Raw genomic sequence first — 24,652 nt, 5'->3', positions numbered from 1 at the left:
AAGATAATTATTTTCATTAGAAATAATCCTGTTAGCGTGTTAGTCTGTTAGGATTGTGTAACCAGAATTTTATTTTATGCTAGCTAATATATGAACTCGGGGTATTATTATAACAGTTTCTGATTCAATGACAACAATTTTTTTCTGTTCTACATTTATTATTTATTTCACTTTTTAGCTGCATTTGTACATTCTATGGTGCTTCTATAATCAATCATGGGTTTGCTTAGAAGTAACGAAATAGGATACAGTTAATTAAATGTTGAGCTCAACTTGGATAAGGTTAACAAGAAAGCTAGGATTTTTTTGCAGAACAAGATTTGCAATTCATAATGATGATGCTTTGCATAAAGAAAATAAGCAGAGTCCTCACACTCCTCAGTCCGGCCAAGAGTAATATAATATGACTAACCATGGAAAAAAAAAAGGCCCATTTCAATCACCTAAAGTTCCCTGTGCGGGGACCACAATCATCACAAAACCCTCCTCTCACAGTCTCACTAGATGAGTGGAAAAATTGAGAGTGGAGAAAAGAAAAAAAAGTTCAAGCCCCTCTATATAAAGAAACTTAGACAATCAAAGCCACTCATCGGTATACATTGTCCTCTCCATCTTCCTCTCTTTCACACTCACCTATGGCTCCCATCTCAAAACTCATTCCTTTCCTATTCTTAACAACCCTTTTAGTGTCTCTCCAAGTTAATGCCAGAGACAGCCAATTCTTCAGCAAAGTCACCCCTCTCAACAACAACATTAAAGAGACTGAGGTTCCCAAAAATGAAGGCCAAGTAAACAAGCCAGAACAACAACCAGTTTTCACCCCAGAAACAGAAAACAGCTATGGTCTATATGGTCATGAGACTGGTCTGCACCCTCCCACCACTACAATAACTAATGCTGCTCCCTACACCACCGCCACCACCTACAAGCCATACAAAACTACCACAGCTGAAGAGGACACTGCCAAGTACTCCAACAACAACAACTTCTACAACTTCAAGAAGGATGCCTACAACACCAACCAAAATGAATTGAGTGAAACAACAAGACTCACTGGCACTTCTTACACCAATAACAACAACGATGGCAACAACAACAATTACTTCTACAACGGCAAGGATGCTTTTGGTAAGCAGAATGAATTGAGTGACACAAAGTACACTGAAGTAGGATACAACAACATGGAAAATCAGAACAGCAACAACAACTACTTCTACAACGGCAAGGATGCTTTTGGTAAGCAGAATGAATTGAGTGACACAAAGCACACTGAAGGGGGATACAACAACATGGAAAATCAGAACAACAACAACAACAACTACTTCTACAACAGCAAGGATGCTTTCGGTAAGCAAAATGAATTGAGTGACACAAAGTACACTGAAGGAGGATACAACTCCATGGAGAATCAGAACAACAACAAATATTACTACAACAACGACAATGCTGCCAATGGGAAGTACTTCTACAACAACAATGATGCTGCCAACAACAGGTACTACAAAACCAAAGCTGTCAACAACAATTACAATGATGAGAGGCAGGGTTTGAGTGACACGAGGTTTATGGAGGGTGGAAAATACTTCTATGACGTTAACTCTGAGAAGTACAACCATCCAACACAATATGGAGGCTCAACCAGAGGAATGAACTCAGAGAACTGGTCCAACAACAGGGGTTACTTTGGCAACAACAATGTGAACTCCATGGAAGGTTACCAGAATCAGGAGGAGTTTGAAGATGACCAAGAGGACTTCGAGCCTTGAGCTTGAATCATCATTATAACAGTGAAGAGTTCATTTTGCTTTTGCTTTGGAGTGTTCACAGTGGGTGATCGATGTTTTATTGTGCTTTACATTATAAGTTACAAAAAATGTTAAAAGGTAGTAGGATAATTTATTGAGGGGTTTTACTTAGTGGTAATCTTATTAAATCTTGCTTTTGGAATTGCACAGTCTATGTAATGATGTGAAAATATGGCATGAAGTATCAAAGCATATGTGGCTTTTGCTATCTAGCATCGACATGTTGTAGTTTCACGCTTTTTCACTAAAAAAGAACAATATTCTGGTTGTTTTTCTCTTTAAACCAGCGCAATCTGAGGATTAAGGAGAAGAAAAAGGGAAGCATAGACAAAAGAAAAAAAACACAATTTTCTAGTTTTAAATCCCCATTGGTGGTCCATCTGGCCTTACCTACCAACATAGATGATCATAGATACCATTTTCAAAACAGTGTGAGGGAGCACCACATTATTGAAGTTGAGTGATAAACATCTTTTTTGTTATACCTTCCCTTTTGCACCAAAATGGACAAAATGAAGTCAATGATTAGCAATGAGTAACATATTGTAATTCAAACAGCTAAATCACTCTCCATTAGATACTGATATGATAATCTGATAACACCATCGGCTAAATAACAATACTAATTCATCAAAAAGTTTTCGTATATGACAAAGTTTAGAGTACCAATCTTCTTATCAAGGTTCTTTTCCATTTTAATTAAAAAAACTCAAGGTTAATTGGAGTAATATCTATTTTGGTATTCAGCAATAGCCTATACAAGCTGCCTAGAATCGACACTTGTAGGTTCCATGCCAATGATGCTGAGCAAGATTAGAGCTTCCTCATGAAATTATATGCCGTTCACAGTTTCTTAGTGGATAAGTAATGCACTGTAGTTTTAGTCAATGGCATCTATATCTGCTTCCTCCAAGACCTTTGATACACCCTTTTTTACCAAAATCATTTAATGGGACAAAAAATTCTTCAACAAGTATTTTTCTTTTCATGAGACTCATCCAATGTTATCAGAACCCATCATCGATGAGAAAATCTTATTTAAGGTGAATCAATCTATTGTCACTTGAAGCAATGGACAATGATAACGGACTATGATTTGTTATCATAATAAAAATGAATAAATAAAAAATTAATATAATTATATTTAGATAAATTTCTCTACAAGTATATATAAGAAGAGAAAATAAAAAATTAAAATGAATTAAACTTCTTGCATAAGTTAAAATTAACTTATGTGCTCAATTATTATAGAAACTTTTTTTTAATCTAATTTCTCTAAAAATTAAGGTGCATAAAATTGATTCTAGTTTATGAAGAAGCTCAATGCATTTTGTCCTTTTGTTTTTGTTTAAAATCCTATAGGTAGTTGAGAAATGCTATCAACATACTCTAGATATACTTTTTTGGACAATATCTGTTATTGATTCAAATTTATTGAAAATCATAAAAGTTTGTGAATCCCACATGATATTTAATGAATTCTTTTTTCTAATTTTATAATTTTCAATAAATTCTAATCAATAAAAAAATTAATTAGAAAAATATGTTAAAATAAGATCTTCCTACATGCGTTCTAGTAGTTATAGATAGGTTATTCAAACACAACCTAAATTGATTGATTCACTCATGTGTTCAATGGTAGCTTCTCAGAGATAGAAAACAGTGAAGGAACCCTATGCCACACTCTTTAGACATAAATCTAGACCCATTTCTGTCGAGTTGTTGTGAATTTGGCTTTCCCGGTTGTGCCCAAATCAAGAGAAAGAGCTACCATATTAATTATTATTTGGTTTGGTCTGCAGAGGCATAATAAATGGAGTAATTGCTTGTTCAACCTTGTCAATTACGCTTTCTTTCCTCCATGATTGACGGTCTAGCAATAAAAAAAAAAAAGTGTTTGTGTTAGTTTGCACTTTATTTTTAAAGTAAAGGTCGTTACGAATTTAATATTTAAAACTTGGCCGGAGAAAAACTACTGCATTTGGCTCTTGCTAGACTCGTTAAATAATTGGAACAAATTTTGCACACCACTTAGAGCACACTAGGAAGCAAGTAAAAAAGTCTGAGCTATTTTGCCTATACAGTTTAGAACTGTACAAGTCAATACGATTTCGTGTTAACAAGTGTATGCCTTTACTTAGAATATGGCATCTCAATGGACCGTGGAATAATAAGGATAGCATTTTTTTATAATATTTTTTGTTTTATTTATTTCTTTTTATTCTATCACCTTTTTTTTCATTTTTTCTCTTTTTATTTCTATCTTCCTTTTACCTCCTACACTGAAAAGTGAATTGTACATCTGTCATATATATATATATATATATATATATATATCATTTTCTCAACTCATCGTGAGGGGGCACCGAATGGCAGGGGGATAATCATACATATATCGGTGACGGATGTAGAATTGGAGGTCAGGGGATAGTCTATTTTTAAAAAATCTAGCATAATGAGATACTGAATTCAAATACATAAAATTAAAAGGTATAAAATATAAATTTTAAGGTAAGTATTTATGATTTTATTAAAACAAAAGAGTGTATTTACCTTCACATGAGAATAAGTAAGGAAAGAATAAGTGAGAAGGTTCAAACATATAAAATTAAGAAGGTAAAATATAAAATGTTAAGATAAATATATATAACTTTCATAAAATGAGGAAATACATTTCTCTATCCTCACTCAAGAGTATGTCCACCAAGCAGATGGTGTTAGGAAGTATGGTTGTTGAAATCGATATCTTACTAAGATTGGAAGGGAATAAAAAATCAAAACTCGAGGATACTAACTCCAATGATAAAATGTTATATTTCCTTATCTAAAATACATTTATATAATATATAATTTTTATTTAAGTAAAATATGTTTGAGATTCCAATAAAATTTGAAAAGTATTAATTTTGTATTGATAAGAAAATTTTGTATTAATTTGATTTTTGTAAAAATAAAACATTTTTTTTCCAACGAACAAATTTAGTTAATTTCTCTCCCTACATTATCAAGCGCACTCAAAAGACACTAGAACTTATTGTTGTTTTATCTTTTCTCTTAATCTCATTAGAAAGTGTAAGAAAATTGTCAAGAACTAACAAAAAATTATAATTTTTGGAAGTGTTTAGCCGCAAAGAGATTATTTAATTTATTTTGGGTATTTTAGCACTCACAAATTATTTAATTCTTTTATAATCAAATTATATGTATAAGTTTATTAGCTGTGTTAAGTTACCACCTAATGGAGTTACAGTAAAAATATGTTTTATTTTTTATAGGAATCAGATTCGAAAAATTTTATGAGAACAAAATTAATAATCTTCAAATTTTATAGAGACCTGAACATATTTTATTTTTTTATTTTTATTATTCTTTTATTTGTTATATCATATATTGTGTTTTTTTAGTTTATCATATTATTATATTATGTTATTTTTTAAATTTTAAATACATTTGTAATACTTTATAATTATTATTACTATTATTATTTAGTTTATTATATTATATGTTATGATTTACATTAAAAAAAAAAATTGGACTCAAATTAAGGTCCAACAAATCAAATGAGAAAAAGAAAAAGGGACATGCTAGGTGCACCCAATAACATTGCTAGTGCACCCAGCAATTAGGTGAATGGGCAAAATTGCCCTTGTATTAAAAAAATAATTCCTTCTTTTGAAAGAAGGTTCTTCCGATAGAACAATTTATTCTATCATAAGAACCTTCTTCTGGAGAAGTTACCGGAAGAACTTCTTCCGTTAATTTCTCCGGAAGAAGAAAAAAGGTTCTTCCGATAGAACACAAATTGTTCTTCCGGAAGAAAAAATTATTTTTTTTAACGCAAGGACAATTTTGTCCATTCACCTAATTGCTGAGTGCCCCAGCAATCATGTCCCAAAGAAAAAACATTTGGGCTTAATTCTCTTGAAACCTGAGATCCATGGGTTTCTCTCCTAATAAATGCTAAGTGCCGCCAGCCACTGTAGTGAAAGTCCAAGAGCAAGTGCAACCCTAATTCCTTATGGCTGATTACCGAGAACGTAGATGGAAGAGAACTAGGAGACCGACGACTGCAATAACAGAGGTTGTTTGGTGACAACACTATGCCCAACGACGGCATGAAAGAGCCCCCTTGAAGCCAGTAAAATGCCGCTATTTGCTCGCCACAAAGCTCGAATGGGATTCCTGATCCCACACGCAAGTATTTGTTAATAGTGTGTGTTGTAGTGCTATAAGGCACAAGACATTATTTAATTGTTCATACGATGCATGGATGTGTTTCATTTTGGAGTTATGAAATATCAATTGTTGGTTTTAGAAATGTGAAAAAGCAATCAAAAGAACTAACTTAAATGGACTATTAAACGTTACTTTATTAAATATAATGTATTTAGTAAATTGAAGAAATGTAAAAGCTATTAACTTTTCATGCGTGCAACCTCGGTCCCTGTTCGGCTCCGATTCGACATGTGTTTATTAAGACCAACTTCAACGGTTGGGCTGGCTATTTAATACTAGTAGCACATATTAGGGCCCTGCTATAAATCACCCTCCATTTGACTATTTAAACTCTTCAACTTTTTGCACTTTTTTTCTCAACAAAAATACTCCCATTGTTTCTGTTATATTTGCGGGGGAGTGAAATCAAAATACACAACAAAAATAAGTTCCAACTCTATTAATTTTTTTTAAAAAAAATAACACAACACAACAGATTTCGTTATGTTATTTTTTTAATAATAGAAAAAAATAAGTTTCTATTGTGTTATTTTTTTTGGTAGCTGTGTTAAATTATTTTGATTTTTTTAAAATAAAACAATAAAAACTCGTTTCTGTGGTGTTAATATTAATCAACAGAAAGCATATTTCCATCCAGGTATTTTTAACAAAATACCAAAAAGGTATTTTTGTCTTTCAACTTTGATGGGGGGTTTAAATAACAGGGCCACACATTAATTTGGTAAAGCTACTTGTTATGCTATGCTTGTGAGGGTTATTCTTCTTGCACCAGCCCAATTTCTTATACACCCAGCATATTTTTAATAATTCTAACTTTACCTTTTTTTTACTTCTTCTTTTTTGTTCCTTCCTTTTTCCTTTTCTTCCTACTCCATTCACTTTCTTGGATGTTGGGTGAGCTCCTCCTTCTGTTGTGGTTAATTTTTAACATTTGCGAATGATCTATGTATGTTATACGGATTGACAATTCGTATGAACGTATGGTCATACGGATTACCATTTTACATGTTTCATACGGATTGACAATCCGTATGAATTAAACACAGTCAACAACAAAAATCAGACTCATTGTCGACAACATAGCGGTGGAGGAGAAGACACTCACGAAGGAGGAGAAGAGACTCGCGGAGAAAACATGGATTGAATACAACACGAGGATAGGAAAAGACTCAAGGAGGAAGCACAGAGAAGGAGAAGAAACACGAGAAAAAAAGGTGCAAATATGAAAATTTGGTAGCAGAGAGGACGGGTAGCAGATGGTTTATATCAAATTTTAAGTGAAGGCCAAATTTAGTATTTCATATAATTTGCTAGATGTAGAAGAAAAATGATTCAGGAACAATATCCCTCCTTATGATATGTGATATCATTGTTCATTAAGCCCATTGTTATGGACCAAAAATGAAAATCCTAGTTACTACACTAACACGTAACAACACAGGGTCAACGCACATAAATAAAATTTAAAACAGGTAATATCACAATTGATCCGTGTGATTGGTATTAATGTAACAATATTTAATGTAATAGTATATGTTAACCCCAAAATTAACTAATTTATTAAATTAAAAATAGTGTATTATTTTAGATTATATAAGAGTAGCACAAAAGCTCAGAATGTAACAATATTTGATGCTTAGAATGCTCCACCAAGACCTTCTTAGGGTATTATTGTGTGAAGCTCCAAAGCCAAAACCCACCAATGTGAGACCTTGAGACTTCAAGTCCCAACAAAACATTGTTTTAAGCTGAAATAATTGTATGATAGTTGATTAATGTATCAAATGACAAATTTGTATTAAATTATTTTACATATATTAAGAAAAATAAATAAATAAATGAAAGAAAATATTAATTTTATCCACATTATTTTTTTAAGAGCTCATCATTAATTGATTTTTAATTTTTTTTTGCTCATATCATTAATATTATAAGAAATATAAATAAAAAATAATCAATGTTAAATTAAAAAGTTAATAAAAGATAATTATTTTGGAACTTTTTCTTTCACGACGATTTTTTTTTTTGAAAGGCCAAAAATAAGTAATATTAATAGCAACAAAACCTCTCTCACAAGATGTGAAGAGATCAGCCAAATAGAAGGCAGCATACATCAAGGACCAGGTTGCTTGTTAAAAAAGAAAGCAGTAAGAACTAAACCCCGTGGCTACACAGCATGCCCCACGGACCTTACAAGGAGAATAATTCCGCCAGTGACCTTGTGACTCTCTATGATTATCTAGCATTTAGCTTCTCTGATATTCTTTTTCATTTTGTCTTTGTACTGTTTTATAAAAATAATAACATTTAATTTTACTATATAATTTTAAAATAACCGTTATATTAATATTTAATAATAACATTTAATTTTATTATATAATTTTAAAATGACAGTACAAGGACAACACAAGTAGAAGATAATAAAAAAGACAAATCTAATTATCTGGCCGATAGAGGTTGATTGAAGGTTTTTTTGACTAGGATGAATTCAAGAAATCTTATAAATCCATGGTTGATTTTTTTTCTTTTTTTATATTTATTTAAATGCCTAACTTTTAATAAACTCTAAATTTTATATTAAATAATGATAATGTTAATAATTATCATAATAACAACAAATACACAATCAATTGTACATAATTTTATACTATTTGCTGAATTGAACAAAGATATACATAGTCCATAAATGTAGTTTATCATTCGTTGTCATTGCTTCTACTCAACCATCTCATCTCATCTGTATGGAGTAAAATTAGTATCAATGTGATATAATTAAGAGCCCAAAAAGAGTGCGCAAAACGCGATATAAGACCTCGTTATCATAATAATTAAGATTAGTACTCCAGCAGGCACCATATACCAACCATAACCCATAATAAATGTTGTTGGATCCCATGGAATTAATGAAGAGAATCACAAGTCCACGTGGAACCATTTCAGGGGCAAAGTATAGGAACAACGTTTGGCTTTTGCATTTATGGTACGGAGTAGGGGTAACCCACGTCCTTGCCCAAAAAAGAAATCTATTGCAGAAATCAAATTTTATATAAAATTAAAATTATTAATTGAAAAACTAACGGTTAGAAATTGATTGATGATAAATAGTTTTTCAACTAATAAAAACTAACTGATGAAAAGTGAATTTTAATAAAAACTAAAGCCAGAAATTTACTATAATAATTAGGAAAATAAAAGAAAACCGAGGAGAAAATATTTATTGTTCTTTATATTTTGATTAATTTAAAAAAGTTTGTCAAAATAATTTGATAATATTAAATCTAATGAAAATTTTAAAATTAAAATTAGTTATAAAGACATTAATTTATTCAATTTCTCTCTTCTCCTTTTTATCCTTTTCAATATTCTATTAATTTATCTCTTCATCTATGTTTCTCCTTTTATTCAATAATTTGTTTTAATTACTATACTTTTTATGCTTTTTACTTTTACTTTTAATTATTTTATCTTTTAATAAATAAAAATAATAATTCAGAATTAACTAAAAAGATTAAAATGTTTGGCAACTGAACATGTTTTTGTCGAAAAAAAAATTATATAAACATATCCTTTTAAATTATTTTATGTTTATTAACTATAGTTAAATAAATAAATTTACTAAATAATTTTAATTTAATAAACTAGTTTAATCAATTTCAGTTAAAAAAACAACTGTTTTTTGTTCATAATTAACTTAAAATTTTTTAATTTATTTATTAAACTCTAATTAAGTTATCAATTATTTTGCTTTTAATTTAATTCACTAGTTTAATCATTTTCAATTAAAAAATAACTGTTTTAGTTCATAATTAACTTTTCAGTTTGATTTATTTATTAAACTTCAAATAGCTTATCAATTATTTTCTTAATATAATCTTTTGAATTATTATTTTTTTGTCAAACATGCACATATAAAAGCCAACAATGAATTTATGTCCATATCTTTTACTTATTCATAAGCTTCATTATAACGGGAGTATTAACCTTGCTTACATTATTTTGTGTGACATGTTTCTCCACTTGTCACACTAGTTGTTTGTAAAAATAATTGAAAAACTGAGTTGCATGTATTTTTACTTTAACATAAAAAAAAACATATTTTAACCTTGTTGAATTTGACGTTAAGAAACTAAAGAATGATTTTATCTTTATAAATGTTTTAATAACATTAAAAGAACACCTTACTCTCATAATAGTAATAAATACCTTATTATTAGAGAAGGAAAAGGAAGCTCTTAATATAGTCATACATAAACTGACAATGGATTTGTGTCCATATCTGTTATCCCTTTCATCATAAAATAGTTTTTTATCTGTCGGCTATAATAAATAATAATCAATTGGGTAATTCATTTTCATATATTCATGATTCGTCCCATAAATAAGAGACACCGAATGCAGATAAACTTTCTGTAGCCATGTGCTTGATTCGGCAATCTCTAGATAACTATTAGAATTCATCGTCATCATCTACTCCGTTCTACTAATTTAATTCTACTTGAAGTTAATATTATGAGTTTAAATTTTAGAAATTACATTTAATGTATTTTGAGGATAGATTTAGGTTATATTTTAAGTCATTTTAATTTAATAATTTAATACTTAATTATATATGAGTGAGGATCAAGTTATTAGAGTAATTCTTAATAGAGTTTTTATTAACTCTTGGTCTATGTATTTTTTATTATTATGAGATGACTTTAATGCGGTCTTTCTTTTTTATTAAGTTTTTTTTTTCATTTACAAGATCCAATCTTTTATTTAAGGAGATTGAATTCAAAACTACTCGAAACAATAATTTGTCAGTACTTCATGTATATTTGAATTTCAATAATCTAACCATCAAATTAAAATATTTTATTGAGTAGATTGAGTATACAAATTTTATAAAGTTTGAAAGCTATTTGATTCTTCATTAATTTTTTTTACATATAATATACTTTTCTAAATTATAAGATTAACTATTTATAAATGTTCAATTTATCTAGAATTTGATATGCATGATCATTTGTAAGAATATAAAAATACTCAATGGTTTGATCGTTGAAATATAATACATATCAAGAGTTATGGAATTAAGTAACTCTACCAAGTGTTACTCATAGGGAATTTTTAGTTTCATACAACACAAATTTTTAATTTTCTGGAAATTTTAAGTTGAGAATGTTTTCATGTTTGGTTTGATTTAAAAAAAAACATTTCAGGAAATAACTTTTTTCATCAAGTTTCTCACAAAAATATTCTTATAAAAGAAGTGAAAATTTAAGTTTCTCAAGTTAAAAAATAAGTTTAATTACAATAAAAATATCACGTTAATCTTATTAAATTATTTAATGAAATAAATAATTAAAAATTATGATAAATATATTATTTTACTTTCATATTTCCAGAAAACTTATATGATAACATTAATGATTAACCAAACTTATTTAAACAATTTTAGGAATTATAATTCCCAGACTTTATGATTCTAGGAAATGATTATTACTAGGTACAAAAAAATGTCTATTGTACCAAACGCTCCCTTAGAGATTTGATATCCACCCATATTAATAAAAGTGTGCTTTTTTTATAAAAAAATAATTAATGAGTAATATTTACAATAACTAATACCATATTTACTTTTGATTCTTAGTTTCTCCTTATAAATTATGATTTGTATGGAACAAATAATACCATTTTTTTTTATAGTAAAACTACCACATATTATTATAATTACAAATGGTATTTATGAAAAGAGTAGGGATGAGTTTTTTTTGTTCTTACAATAAATCTTTGTTAACATTAATTATTTAAATTTCAATTTAAGCCAATCTAGAACTAATAATACATGAGATAAAACATGTCAATTTAACTTATTTATTCCTATATTATAAGTCAACATGTTGTTATATAATTGGTAAATAACTTTATCTCCCAAGCACATGATTATGGTTTCGATTCCAACTTATGGATATGAAAAACATATGTTAAAAAATGTTAACTCCTTAAATAAATCTCTATATCTTGAGAGATTAGTTATTGATTTCTGATCAAATGATACCCCAAATTACACCAAAAATATATATTTTAGAAGATAACTTTTCTTCCTCTTTTAATTAGACATCATAAAAAAAAACTGGACATCATCAAATTCCAATATCCTCTAACTCTCTTCCTTAATTCTTTTCTTTAAAGAATGTGTTCTTAGCATGTTTCATTTCACATGTTACCTAAAAATTTCTCATACAATCATCTTAAATTACTTTTATTTTATTTTATTTTTTTAATCACTCATCTCTTTCAATTTATTTCTATTTATAAATTGAAATTGAATATTTTTTAAACAGGGTAATAGTTAAAAATAGCCTTATATTGCAATTCAAAATATTTATATATTATAAATTTTATTCATAGAAAGGTAAACTTGTTTATGACCCTCTACTTTATTAATTAAAATTTATTAAAAATTACAATCATTTTAAATCTCACATCATATTTAATGAATTTTTATTGATTTTGTATTTTTCAATAAATTTCAACTAGAGAATGCTAAATAGAATTGGTTAAGAAATTAAAAGAAAAAAATATTTTATTCAAAATCACGTAATAATACATATTAAAATCATTGGAGATTGTATTTTTTTTTGCATTACAATCAAATATTCTCTTTTTACTTCTTAACGAGTGTTCTTAGGACACTTGTTAGCATTTTTTCTTTTGACTAATATGATAGAGTATATTTGGAAGGATGCATTTCTAACATTTTTCTTTTTTTTGTTGATCATAATATTAGTAAGAAGTAGTTCTTATTGAACACAATAACTAATATTTGTTGGAGATTATGAGAACACACAAAGTAAATATTATTCTTTCAACACGATTTATCATGTGTAATACATAAACAAAAATACTAGTAAATAAATAATCCTAACTAATGAACAATGATTAATGTTGCATTGAATATTTGAATTTGGTTGTTACTTCCATAAAAAAGAAATGTTCCTTGTGTCTCATTATAATCCTTGTGTAAGAAAAAAAATTATCTCAAAATAATTATCATTTTAGCTTTTAAATGTAACATTAATGACTTTTTTCATTTACATCTCTTATATGTTAATGGTCAACTCTAAAATCTAAAAATGAATTAATGATTATATAAGGTTAATTTTATAAAATTATTATTCTCTTTCTTGTAAAAAGAGATAAAAAATTTGCTAAGTAGTTAAGAAAGAAAGAAGAGAGAAAAAATTGTGAATTCAATTTCTCTTATTAACAAAAACTAATAAATTAGTTGTTAATATTTTCCGATAAAAAAATTATAAATTATAAATTATAAAGAAACAAATTAACGTTCATGACCATTGTAAATCAATCGATATAATTCTTGATATTACGGGGAAGAGAACAATTTGGTTCTTGACTTTTGCAACTAATAATGAACTAATTCTCACTTCTATGCACATAGTCAATTTGGTCTCTATCTCAAAATTAGATATAATTCGTCGCTTTCATGCATATAATGAATTTGGTCTCAATCCCAAAATTAGATTAAAATGCTAGGGACCAAATTAGTTAATAACCCCAATTTCAATCATTATATGATTATATTTGTCAGATTGCAAGATGAAAATATTTTACTATTTTCTTATTATGTATGCCTTGTTTAGATTCCCCCTTCTCTATTATTAGTTATTTTGGGCATTATATACTCAAAATCCGGAAAGGAAAAAAAACGTATATATATCTTTAATTCAGAATTTTCACTCAAACTTTCATACTATCTTATACCTATTTATAATACGTTAACAAAAAAAAAACAAAAATATATAAGTATCAATAAATTATTGATACAAGTAATTTTAAATTTAATTTTTTTAAATAAAATTTCAAATTCAAGCTTCCTGAAAGAAAAAAATGTGATTGAACTTGAGAGAAAGATTTCACTATAATAAATACTTCACAGATGAAAAAAAAAAATTGTGTAAATCCTTAAGAAGTTCATCCATTGACCAAAGTATATACCGCTGCTGATCAATTCCTGAAACATCATTAATTAATTGGTATGACAATTTTGGTGTGGAAAATTAATTTTCAACTCAAGCAAACAATGTTCAACAGGCGATGTGGGACCCGGATTCTTGAATGTCTAACGTTTAAGGAAGGATACTATTACACTAGTTAGGAGACACGTAAATTCTCCTTCAGTATCTCTCCAATACAAAATTTCAGGGTTTTTTTTTTCTCCGTGATCATCATTTTGTCATCAACTTCTCGGTAGAGGCCACAGACACACCATGGTTTCAGAGGTAATAATAATTCAGTACCCTTTTGCTTTTCTTCTGCACTAATTAGAACTAAGCCATTCAAAATATACCTTCTTTTCTTCATTTTCTTCTTCCATTCAGCATCTCTCTTCCCATTCCTATTCTTTTCTTTCAGTTGTTTATTTTTTCCATTTGATATCACTGCAAAAGAACAATACTTCTTTCTGGGTGTGTTTCTTGCTTATTGGACTGTGAAATGTTTATATTTTAATATGCTTTTAGACTGTGAAATGTTTAAATTGGAATTGATACTGAATTTCTATTGTCTCTGGTTCTTCTTTGTGTGTGTGGTTGTTTAATTATATTCTGAATTGTAAGCAGTCTTTTGATTCCATGAATTAGAGAGGAATCAGTTTGTGAGGCACATATATTGTCTGTGTTCTTTTTTTAGCTTATAATAATTAATCTTGCAAGTCATGTTTGATGGAACTAGGAACTAAATTTCTGCTCTTATGTGAGCCTCTAGTTATTTTCCTGGAATTAGTGGCTGAAATTAATCTACACCATAATGCAGTTTGTGTGTGTGTGTGAGTAAAATTTTCCTTTCCAGATGGACTGGAATAATGAAAAGAAAACAATGTCTATGATCAATGTGTGCACTGTAAAATTTGTACTTTCCAGATGGACTGACATGAAGAAAAGACCCCAATAGTGTCTCAAGTTAGGACCATAATGTAAGTAGTTGTGAGCATACGAATTAACATTTCATTAAAACCCATCAAATGTTTGTTGTCCGAACTTAATTGTAAGGATGTGGTTTGAACTGTAAAGCCAACATGTCATCTACTAGAAGTAGAAAAATGGTACACTGCAGAAGATGGGGTAACAAATGCTGATCCCTTGTCTGGAATATTAATATTTCATAAATCTGGCAACTTCAAGAGTTAAAGCCAGGAAAAGGGTAGGTTCAATTTTAAATCTTTAGCTTAGAATGTTAAGTTAGATGGTTTTGACACACTATTCTTTTCATTTGATATAGTATGTAACAAGATATGGAAATCTAGCAAAGGCACATGATGTGGGCCAAATCCAAAATCGAAAGGACCAAAATATTTTTTAAAAAATGTACGGCAAGGGTGGGAAATAGATCTGGGAAATTTCTGGAGAAATGAGCCCATACAAAACACACTGAATCATGAGCATGAGCATGATTTTTAAGCTCTAGTGGACACCACTGGTACTTAAATGTGAATTAAAGACATTTTAATCACCATTGGTTTATCTCAGTCAGTTCTGTTTCCCTTGACCTTGATAATTCAATATATTTTGCTTTTGAAATTAGCCACAACACTGGTAGAAGAGTTTTTACAATTACCAAATAGTAAAAAATAGCACCTTATTGTAGAAATAATTAGCCTTGTAAAATATGACTTGAAGATTCATAGATGGTCAGTGACAGAGTTCACTGTCTGACTTAGAAGCCAAAAGGGGGGCAGAAAAAATTATGTGGGTTCTAGAATCTAATGACACAATATCTTACCAACCTCACCTTTGTAGATGATTCTTTTGACAGATATTCATGCTTCTTGGTTATTTGAAAATAGATTTTATGATCTTCCCTTTTACCTGGTTTGTGGATCAATTTTTCCCTTTTTTTACATCTGTGATATCAGCAAGACTGAAGGAGCAAAGAATGAACACCACGAGGATGAAATTTTAGAATTCGTGAAAAATTTTCATGATGCTTACACCTGCTGAGCTTGGACAATGATACAACTTCCATATTGCTCTTCCTTTCTGTTGTTCTAGCATACATATCACAACTTCTCCAATTCAGTACAACCTTTATCTTGTTTTCTAAGTTGAACTTTACTCTTTCTTCATCATAATGAGAATACTGCTCATTAACTAGAGATTTGATAAAGAAGAAGCTCAATCAGCCGTCATAACTTTTGATTGTATGATTTCAAGTACTTTACCGGAGGAAATGCCAATTTATTGATCACAATTTTCTCTGCCACCTTGCTCTTTTGGAAACTCTAGTGGCTGTTGCTAAAATTGTACTTACTTTGTAACCTTTAATCATGCACTGCTTTTAAACTTGATTTGTATCTGTAATGTTGCTATTTTTTTTTCCTGCCATAATTTTTTAGAATGATGAGATGCCTATTGGATGGCCATTCGGTCTTGGCTTCTTGAATATGAGACTTAGAGATGCAGAATCACTCCCAGCTGCCCCAGTAGAGCCACACTCAATGCACGTTCCATCCACCAGTTTTTCCTCGTTCTCATCCTCAAACCTTGATACTGAGGTAATCTGAATTCCCTGACTCACATTTTTTAGAGCGCATTTTGATAGAGAATTTTAACTGAAAAAAATAATTTATCAGATAATTTAAATTTCTATAATCTAAAATTCATTGTTTGGATGTTTTTTTATGAAATTTAAATTTTTGGAATTTTAAAATAGAATTTTAAACAACTAAAAATGTAGAATTTCAATTTCCTTCTAAAATGTGAGAAATTAAAATTTTCTTCTTGATAGAAGAATCTTTCAAAACATTTGTGTATTTCCTTTATAACCTCCATCCTCTCTTTCACCTGAAAGTTCCCGAAATCTCGTTCTCGAACTCGCGCGCGACTCTTCCATCACGCCGATGATTCTCTTCTTCAAGAAATATAGTCTAAGCTTGTGAAAGATCGATCAAGTGTGGGTGTAGAGGGACACATAGAACTACACCCGCCAGTCAGGGGAGCAGACGTCGCTAACAATCACGCAGTGGAGGTGCTCGCCGGCACGAAGGATCTGAGTCATGCCTTGCATCATTGACTGAATACTGTGGTCGAGTGCGGTGGTGTACGCCGTCGCCGTCGTGTCCCGGTTTCCTGCGACTTCCCATACCACACCAGTATTCTTCTCTTGGGAAGCATAACACACTAACCATATCTTTTCTTCTCTTTGTATTCATTTTCTTTTACCCTCACAAATTTAATTTTTTTTTATCCAAACACACAATTTTGAAAATAAAAGAATTTCAATTGAAGTATTTGAAATTCTTAGAATTAAAAATTTCTCAAAATTTTAAATTTTCTCATCCAAACACACTACTTTCTCACTATTGATTAAATATAAAGATTTTAGTTTTTCATTAAATGAAAATAACTATGGAACAAAGAGAAAGTTATCTAGTAAGTAGTAAGAACAGAAGTTCTTAGTTCAAGTCCAACTATCTAAGGTTACAGTACTTCTGGTCAAAGTTTGCACAAATGAACATACTAACGACTTATTTCTAAGCAATAACTGATAGAATCCTTGTTATTATGGAAAGGAATTCTGTGCAAACCATGTGTGGCTGACATTTCTTTCCATGTTTTACTAAAGATGAGAGCGTGTCACAAGCCATCAACTTGCCACAATATTGGTCTAAACTCTTTAGCATTAATTTAATGTTGACTTCAAATTGTGAGAACAATCAATTTCCCAAATTAATTTATTTCATATAGATCCTCAGAGACATAGGTGACCCTACATACAGAGCATGTCACAAGCCATCAACTACCTCATAATTATATTTTTCTGGTTAATAATAAAAATTATTCATTAAAAAAAACAAAGGCAAATTGACCCTACTAACTCAAGGTCCTGAATGCACTACTAATCAGAGGCTATGTGAAATAAATGGTCTTTTTAACTGTTTTCTATGTGTTGGAACAACCAGTCCACAGCATCTTTCTTTCAAGACAACAGTGTATCCCTTGGCCATCTTATTGGACTAAGACCAGGTGAGAAGGGAAGCTTGTACTTTCCAAACACATTAAGATTAGAAGAAAGGGAGAAGAAGAAAACATTAGCAAATGGTTCCTGTTCTCATGATGCCTCTGAAGTAAAAGAAGTCGATATGTCTCGTGGCATTTGCATACCTATACTTCTTGAAGCCCTGCTTAAGATTAGCAAATGTAAGAAAAGTTCAAGTAACTAGCATATATGATGGTGTGACACATAAACATTTGGTGCAAATTTGTCACTTGCCTCTAGTCAAAATTAACAAATGATTTTTCTTTCATTCAGCCTGATTTTCTTAAATGATCCATTTTAACTTTCACAAGTTTGTTTGTTGTAACTTTGTTTTATTTGAGACTATGAAAATATGATATATAAAAAAGGAAGTTGAGTGTACTTTATTATTCTGATCTTTGAGCACCATTCTATAGAGTACATTGCATACCCAATGAACTACTACTTCGTACTACTTGTGACCTTGCCAACTTTAACTTCGAGTTAGTTGTAAAAGTTTGTGCTCCAAACGTGGCTATCGTGTGCATACTTACATAGATGTTGATTAATTGGCAAGTGAAGCAGACAATAAAGTAATATAATAGCGGCAAAAAAAATAATATGGTTCCTTTTGGCCTTTAGGGCTTCTCGTGAAGTATTAGTTCACAAGTCTCAATTTTTTCACACCCCTCTCACCATCCCTCAAGACTTTCTTATAGTTACAGTCTTAATAAGTTGGCCATATCTATCGGGTGACACTCACTTATCTTTAAGTCTTTTTCTCTCCTAGGGGATAATGCAGTTATTATAGGATTAAGTCTCTTTCACTACACTCTTCACATTTTCATCTATGTCTCTCTACCTCTCTCTTAATTTTCCCCACTGTCTTTTTTTTACTCAACTTTTTATGCTTGTTTTATGTGGATATACTACTCTAAATGAGTGCAAAAGAGTAATTTTTCTAAATTCACTACAGTCAATACTATTTGGATATTGAAATTTTAGGATTAAGGAAGTGCTAAACAATTTTCGTCAAAAGGGGTCCAAATCGAAGTTAGGAAAAAGCAAACACTAATAATGGAACAACATTGACAAACTTTTAAACTTCAACTTAAAATAAGCTCTAATTCAAATATTGGTGGCTGAGTTTCTTCCAAAAGAAGCTCAATTCATTATTGTTTCACTATTTAGAATCAACTGCTCTCCTAGTTTAATACAAATGCAATTAAACAACTTTTAAATAGAGAAATGATATTCCAAACAAACCATAAAATCATAGATTATGTTTAAGAACGTTGGAGATAAAACTCCTTACACACACTCATGAGTTTAGAAGAAAAGGATATACTAATGAAAACTTGTATATTGCTTACCAAAACATTTATACATATGTATCTTTTATATAGTGCCTTTGCATCACAAAACAGTTACAATAGAAATAACAGAATATTAACTATCCTTTACAATCAATCTAACTAACTATCTATATTTGGATTAACTTCAACACTTTCCTTTAATCCAAATATTCACATGATGCAATTCCCAACTCACTTCTAAGTTTTACAAATCTATCAGACCTAATTGCCTTAGTTAGTATATCAACCAATTATGTTTTTGTTGAACAATATGTCTAATAACTATTAAATATGAGCTATTTTTATATTAAAAATATAATGGAAATATCCTTAAAATGATTATTTAGCAGTTATCCATCCTTAAATTATTAAGAATTGATGTTTTTTCTATTCATGGCTTGCAGATATGAAAAGGAGGGATTAACAGTCTAAAAGATGAAGAAAATAGTAAAAATTTGAAAAAAAAAAGGCCCAGCCCAAGATGCGCTTAGTGTGCAGCACGTGCTGAGCGCTCGAATACAGGCACCATCGCTAAGCGCAAAGAGGTGCGCTAAGCGCAAAAACACACACTAGTGCTAAGCGAGAGGATGCGCGCTAAGCGTGAATACAGGCACCCGCGCTTAGAGAGCAGTGCAGACTTAGCGCGAGTACGTAGACCCAAGTCTACTCCAACAACTATAAAAAGAGAGTCAAGCCAAGGAGAAAAGACACACCGAGTCTTAGAGCACTCTAATACACACCCAAAGCCTGAGAACTCTCCCTTAGGGAATTCTTCCTTCTCCTCCATTATTTTCTATTCCCTTTTTTCATCCCTTCTCTTCCATCAGTTTCTAAACCCCTTTTCAAGTATAAGACCCCTTATAATTATGAGAGGCTAAATCCTTAGTTAGGATCTCGAAGGCCTAAAAAGTCAAAAGATGTATTATATACTTTATATCTATCAATGCAAACATGAATTTTCTTTCCTATTATCCTTTCTTACTTTAATTTCATGTATCATTCATCCTTGCATCATCTTTGAGGGTTAGGTGCTCGTCAGAGAGTAATCCTTACTAGAAATACAAGAAAGGTTTTGCATGCATCAATTTTAGGAATTAGTCGCTCGACAGAGGGTAATTTCTAATAGAACTAAAAGGAAGCGATGTCTTAATAAAATCATTGCTAGACATAGAGTGATTGCACTATGTTCATGCATCAAAGCAAGCATATAGAATTAGAACTTCATGCATTTTATCTATTGAATCTTTGCAAAGAAATTTGGGAGATAGATAGGTAAGATAGATTTATCATCGTGAGACATCAGGGGAAATTATTCTAATATATGTGGGTAAGAAAAATTTACCTAATTGATAGAGAAAAATCTCAATTAATACATCTTAGGCAAATAACAATGTGTTTGGACATTTGGTACACTTGCCAAACGGTTAACAATGTCACTTCAAGCTTTCCATTATTTACCTGCTCCCTTAGGAAATGGAATCTGGTTTCAATATGTTTACTTCTTCCATGAGAGACTAGATTTTTAGACAAATTGATAGCTGACTGTTTATCAACTAGCAATTTAATAGCTCTCTCCACTTTAAAATTAACTTCATTTAGCAATGAATTGGTGCACCTAGAAACTTGAACATATTATATAGTTTGGCAACTAGCAAATAAACATGCTATATACTCAGCCTCACAGGAAGACAAAGACACCGCAGGCTGTTTCTTAGAGCATTAGGAAATTGGTGCACCTAGAAACTTGAACAAGTATCTTGTAGTGCTCCTCCTATCTGTTCTATCTCCACACCAATCAGAGTCAAAATATCCCAACAAACTTATTGTTTTCTGATCTATCTTTCTAGGAACAATATACCATAATCCAATGTTCCCTTCGCATACCTGAAAATTATTTTGGGCTACTCATGAACTTACTGATTAGACCAACAACAAAGGAAAGATTAGGTCTATTGTTACCTAACTACCTCAAAGATCCAACTAGTTGTATGTACATTGTTGGATCCACTTCTTCTTCTTCAATTCCCAATTTTACATTCACCTTTGCTGGAGTATTAGCAAGATTGCAATCTGCCATGTGAAACCTTTTAAGCACTTTGATAACATACCTTTGTTGATGAAGTATAATTCCCTTTGAAGTAGTCACAAGTTCTAACCCAAGGAAATATGCCAAGCTACTTAGATTTGTCATTTAAAATTCAGTCACCATTAGTGCCTTGAAACATTCAATGTCGTTATGATCATTCTCAGCCACCAATAAATCATTTACACACATGGAAATCCATATCACACTTGATTCCTTTTCTTTCTTGACATAGATTCCATATCTACTGAGCATTTGCAGAAACCAAGTTGTACCAAAAAGGAGTTTATCCTTCTATTCCAAGCCCTAGGAGTTTGTTTAAGACAATACAAGGCCTTATTCAATTTATACACCATATTTTCTCTTCCTTTTTTTCAAAGCCTGGAGATAGAGTCACATACACTATGTAACACCCCATTTTCGTAAAATAAATTAAAAGGTGTTTTATTTAAAAATAAATAGAATTTTAGAAAAATAATGAGGTTTTTCTAATTAAATAAATAAGGAGAAATAATTTTATTAATTAAAATAATAGTTTGAAGGAAAATAAAAAAAATATTTTATTTATTCATTTGATATAGAATAAATAAAGTTTCTTTTTATAAAATAAAAAATATAAAAATAGAGTAAATAATAGTTATAAATAGACATACTATGTCCTCAAATTTAAAAAATAGAGTAAATGAGTTTCTTGTTACATTTACAATATGTCTCTACACTCTCTATTTCTTTGAAATTTGTTTTCTTTTCTCCCTTTCTCAAAATCCTCTATTTTTATCGCATACACTCAAACATATCTCAATAAAACAATGATCCCAGACTCGTTAACCATTGGATCGTTGTTAAATTTGAAAACCAGGTTTGAAACTCAATTTCTCATGTCTTCACCGTTGCAATTTGTAAAAATAATGTTTGTGGTGCTAGAAATGTCCCTTGCACCGAGCTCTTTTTCTTCTTGCATGCATCCAAATCTGTCCCAATAAAACTAATTTCCCAGACTCATTAACCGTTGGATTGTCATGAAATTTGAATACCAAGTGTGAAATACATTTCCGCACATCATCACTGTTGGGATTTGCAACTTAATGTCTATGGAGGGATACATTTGCATCACATACAGACAGTGAACTGGAGGCTCCAATCCCTTCTCCTTCTCTCTAACCCTTCGAAAACTTAACAGAGCAAACAAAGAAAAAACTTGAGGAATCTTTGGGAGCCATTAGAGACACCGTTATTAGCGTCGAACTACACACGTGAGCCCGCTTAGAAGTAAGGGATGAGTTTATCGTAATTGAAATTAGAATGAACATGTGTAAGGATCCTTAGAAGATTAAATTGGAACCTATTTTGGGATATTTATTGTATTGTAATTCTTCCTTTGATTTTGATATGATTATGTGAAATTGTTTGATGGATTTTACTTCCCATGTTTTGAGAAATATTTTGTATAATTTGTTTGTATTTTGGACAAGATTTTACTGTATTAGCATGATAAATTATTATATTGGGATCATGAAATTGTGATTGAAAATGTGAGTAAGTGATAAATTGAATATGCAATAAATTGTGAGATACACGTGTATTGAGATATTGTATGTATTGAGTTATGAGCTATGAACTGTGCAATCACACAATTATAAGCCTGACGAGTATTGTGATGAGATCCATTATGGAAACCTGACAAGTTGAATCACTTTGAGGTGCGACGAATTAAAATGATTTTGAAAATAATTGAGTAGTTGTGTGTATTGCATAGTTCATAGGTAAAGTCTATGTGTGTGCCATGTATATATTAATACTGTGTGATGTGTATATGATTCATGACGTGTGATAACATGTTGCTTTGGAATTATACCATTGTGATTAAGATTGAGTGTATGTGATAAATTGAGTATGTATTGAATTGTAATATACATGTGTATTGACATGTTGTGTGCATTGAGTTATGAGTTATGAACTATACAATAACATGACTATAAGATCCTTTAAGGACGACAAGTTAATACGCGACGAGTATTGTGATAGGAACCACTGTGGGAACCTGACGACTTTAATCACAAGCGCGACGAGATAAAATTATTTTGAGAACAATTAAGGAGTCGTGTGTTTTGTAAAGTTCATAGATAGATTAATGCTATATGTCGGAGTTTTGTTTGGACAGGTAAACAAGAGATTAGCAAGAAAAGCCTAGTAGCTTGTGATACAATGTGTAGGAATAAAAGCCAGGGTGGTGTTGGCATTATTAATTTGCAGGTTTGGAACATTGTTAGTCTGATGAAATGTCTTTGGAATATTTGCAGAAATTCTGAGAATCTTTGGGTGCTGTGGGTTCATACATATTATCTGAAGGGCAATGATGCTATTACTGCTTTTGTCAGGCCTAATAGTTCTTGGATCCTTAAGAACATTATGAATCAAAGAGATAAACTGGGTCAGATACAACAACATTGGGACCAAGCTCTCAGTAGACAGAAGTTTCCTATGAGTGCTATGTATCATGGGCTGACAGAGGAACACCAAAGAGTGTCGTGGAGGTCTGTGATGTGTGGGAACAAGGCTAGACCGCGAGCTGTCATTTGCTTGTGGCTTGCTTGTCACAAAAAGCTCTCTACTAAAGATAGATTAAGAAGATTTGGAATGATCCAAAGTAGTGATTGCAGTATTTGTAACTGTGCTGATGAGTCTATAAATCATCTTTTCTTCAACTGCAGTGGTACTAGAGAAATTTGGGGGAACATTTTGGATTGGCTGGGTAGAAGACATGATCCGAGGGAGTGGGATATGGAGCTTGCTTGGATTATTGAGAACACCAAAGGTAAAGGTTGGAAAAGTGCTCTGCTGAAAATGGCAACAGCGGAGACAATTTATAATGTGTGGCACTATAGAAATAGCATGTGCTTTGGCACAGTTGTGGATAAATAGGTTATAGAAAGGAATATCATTGACAACATAGTGTAAAGAAGTTGGCAATATCCAACTCTTAGAAGTCATGGTGTAAAGCTAATGATGTAGGCTGTTAGGTTTTTGCTTTGGTTCTGTTTGTTTGGTTGGATCGTTTCGATCACCTTGTATCAAACTGCTTTTTGAATTAATATACTTTCTTTTTTATTCAAAAAAAAAAGTTCATAGATAGAGTTTACGTGGTAAAATGTTTT

General features: G+C 30.8%; 3 protein-coding genes across 3 annotated transcripts; all 3 read left to right on the top strand.

Moving 5' to 3' along the window:
- Positions 1 to 565: 565 nt before the first annotated feature.
- LOC114419584 (protein E6-like) lies at positions 566 to 2,082 on the top strand. The gene has a single exon (XM_028385298.1). It carries the CDS (start codon positions 636 to 638, stop codon positions 1,764 to 1,766), a length of 1,131 nt encoding a protein of 376 aa, XP_028241099.1. The 5' UTR covers positions 566 to 635; the 3' UTR covers positions 1,767 to 2,082.
- A 12,101-nt stretch (positions 2,083 to 14,183) lies between these two features.
- Positions 14,184 to 18,475, top strand: LOC114419583. Its single transcript, XM_028385297.1, has 3 exons — positions 14,184 to 14,326; positions 16,438 to 16,596; positions 18,004 to 18,475. The coding sequence occupies exons 1-3, from the start codon at positions 14,315 to 14,317 to the stop codon at positions 18,262 to 18,264; spliced, it is 432 nt and encodes a 143-aa protein (XP_028241098.1). The 5' UTR covers positions 14,184 to 14,314; the 3' UTR covers positions 18,265 to 18,475.
- Positions 18,476 to 23,635: 5,160 nt separating this feature from the next.
- Positions 23,636 to 24,419, top strand: LOC114420672. Its single transcript, XM_028386507.1, has 2 exons — positions 23,636 to 23,658; positions 23,798 to 24,419. Exons 1-2 carry the CDS (start codon positions 23,636 to 23,638, stop codon positions 24,417 to 24,419), a joined length of 645 nt encoding a protein of 214 aa, XP_028242308.1.
- The last annotated feature ends 233 nt before the right edge of the window (positions 24,420 to 24,652 follow it).

The sequence above is a fragment of the Glycine soja genome, chromosome 7 (assembly GCF_004193775.1).
Source record: "Glycine soja cultivar W05 chromosome 7, ASM419377v2, whole genome shotgun sequence".
NCBI classification, from domain to species: Eukaryota; Viridiplantae; Streptophyta; class Magnoliopsida; order Fabales; family Fabaceae; genus Glycine; species Glycine soja.
The sequence above is the reverse complement of the archived record's forward strand: the minus strand, read 5'-3'. Positions and strand labels throughout refer to the sequence as shown.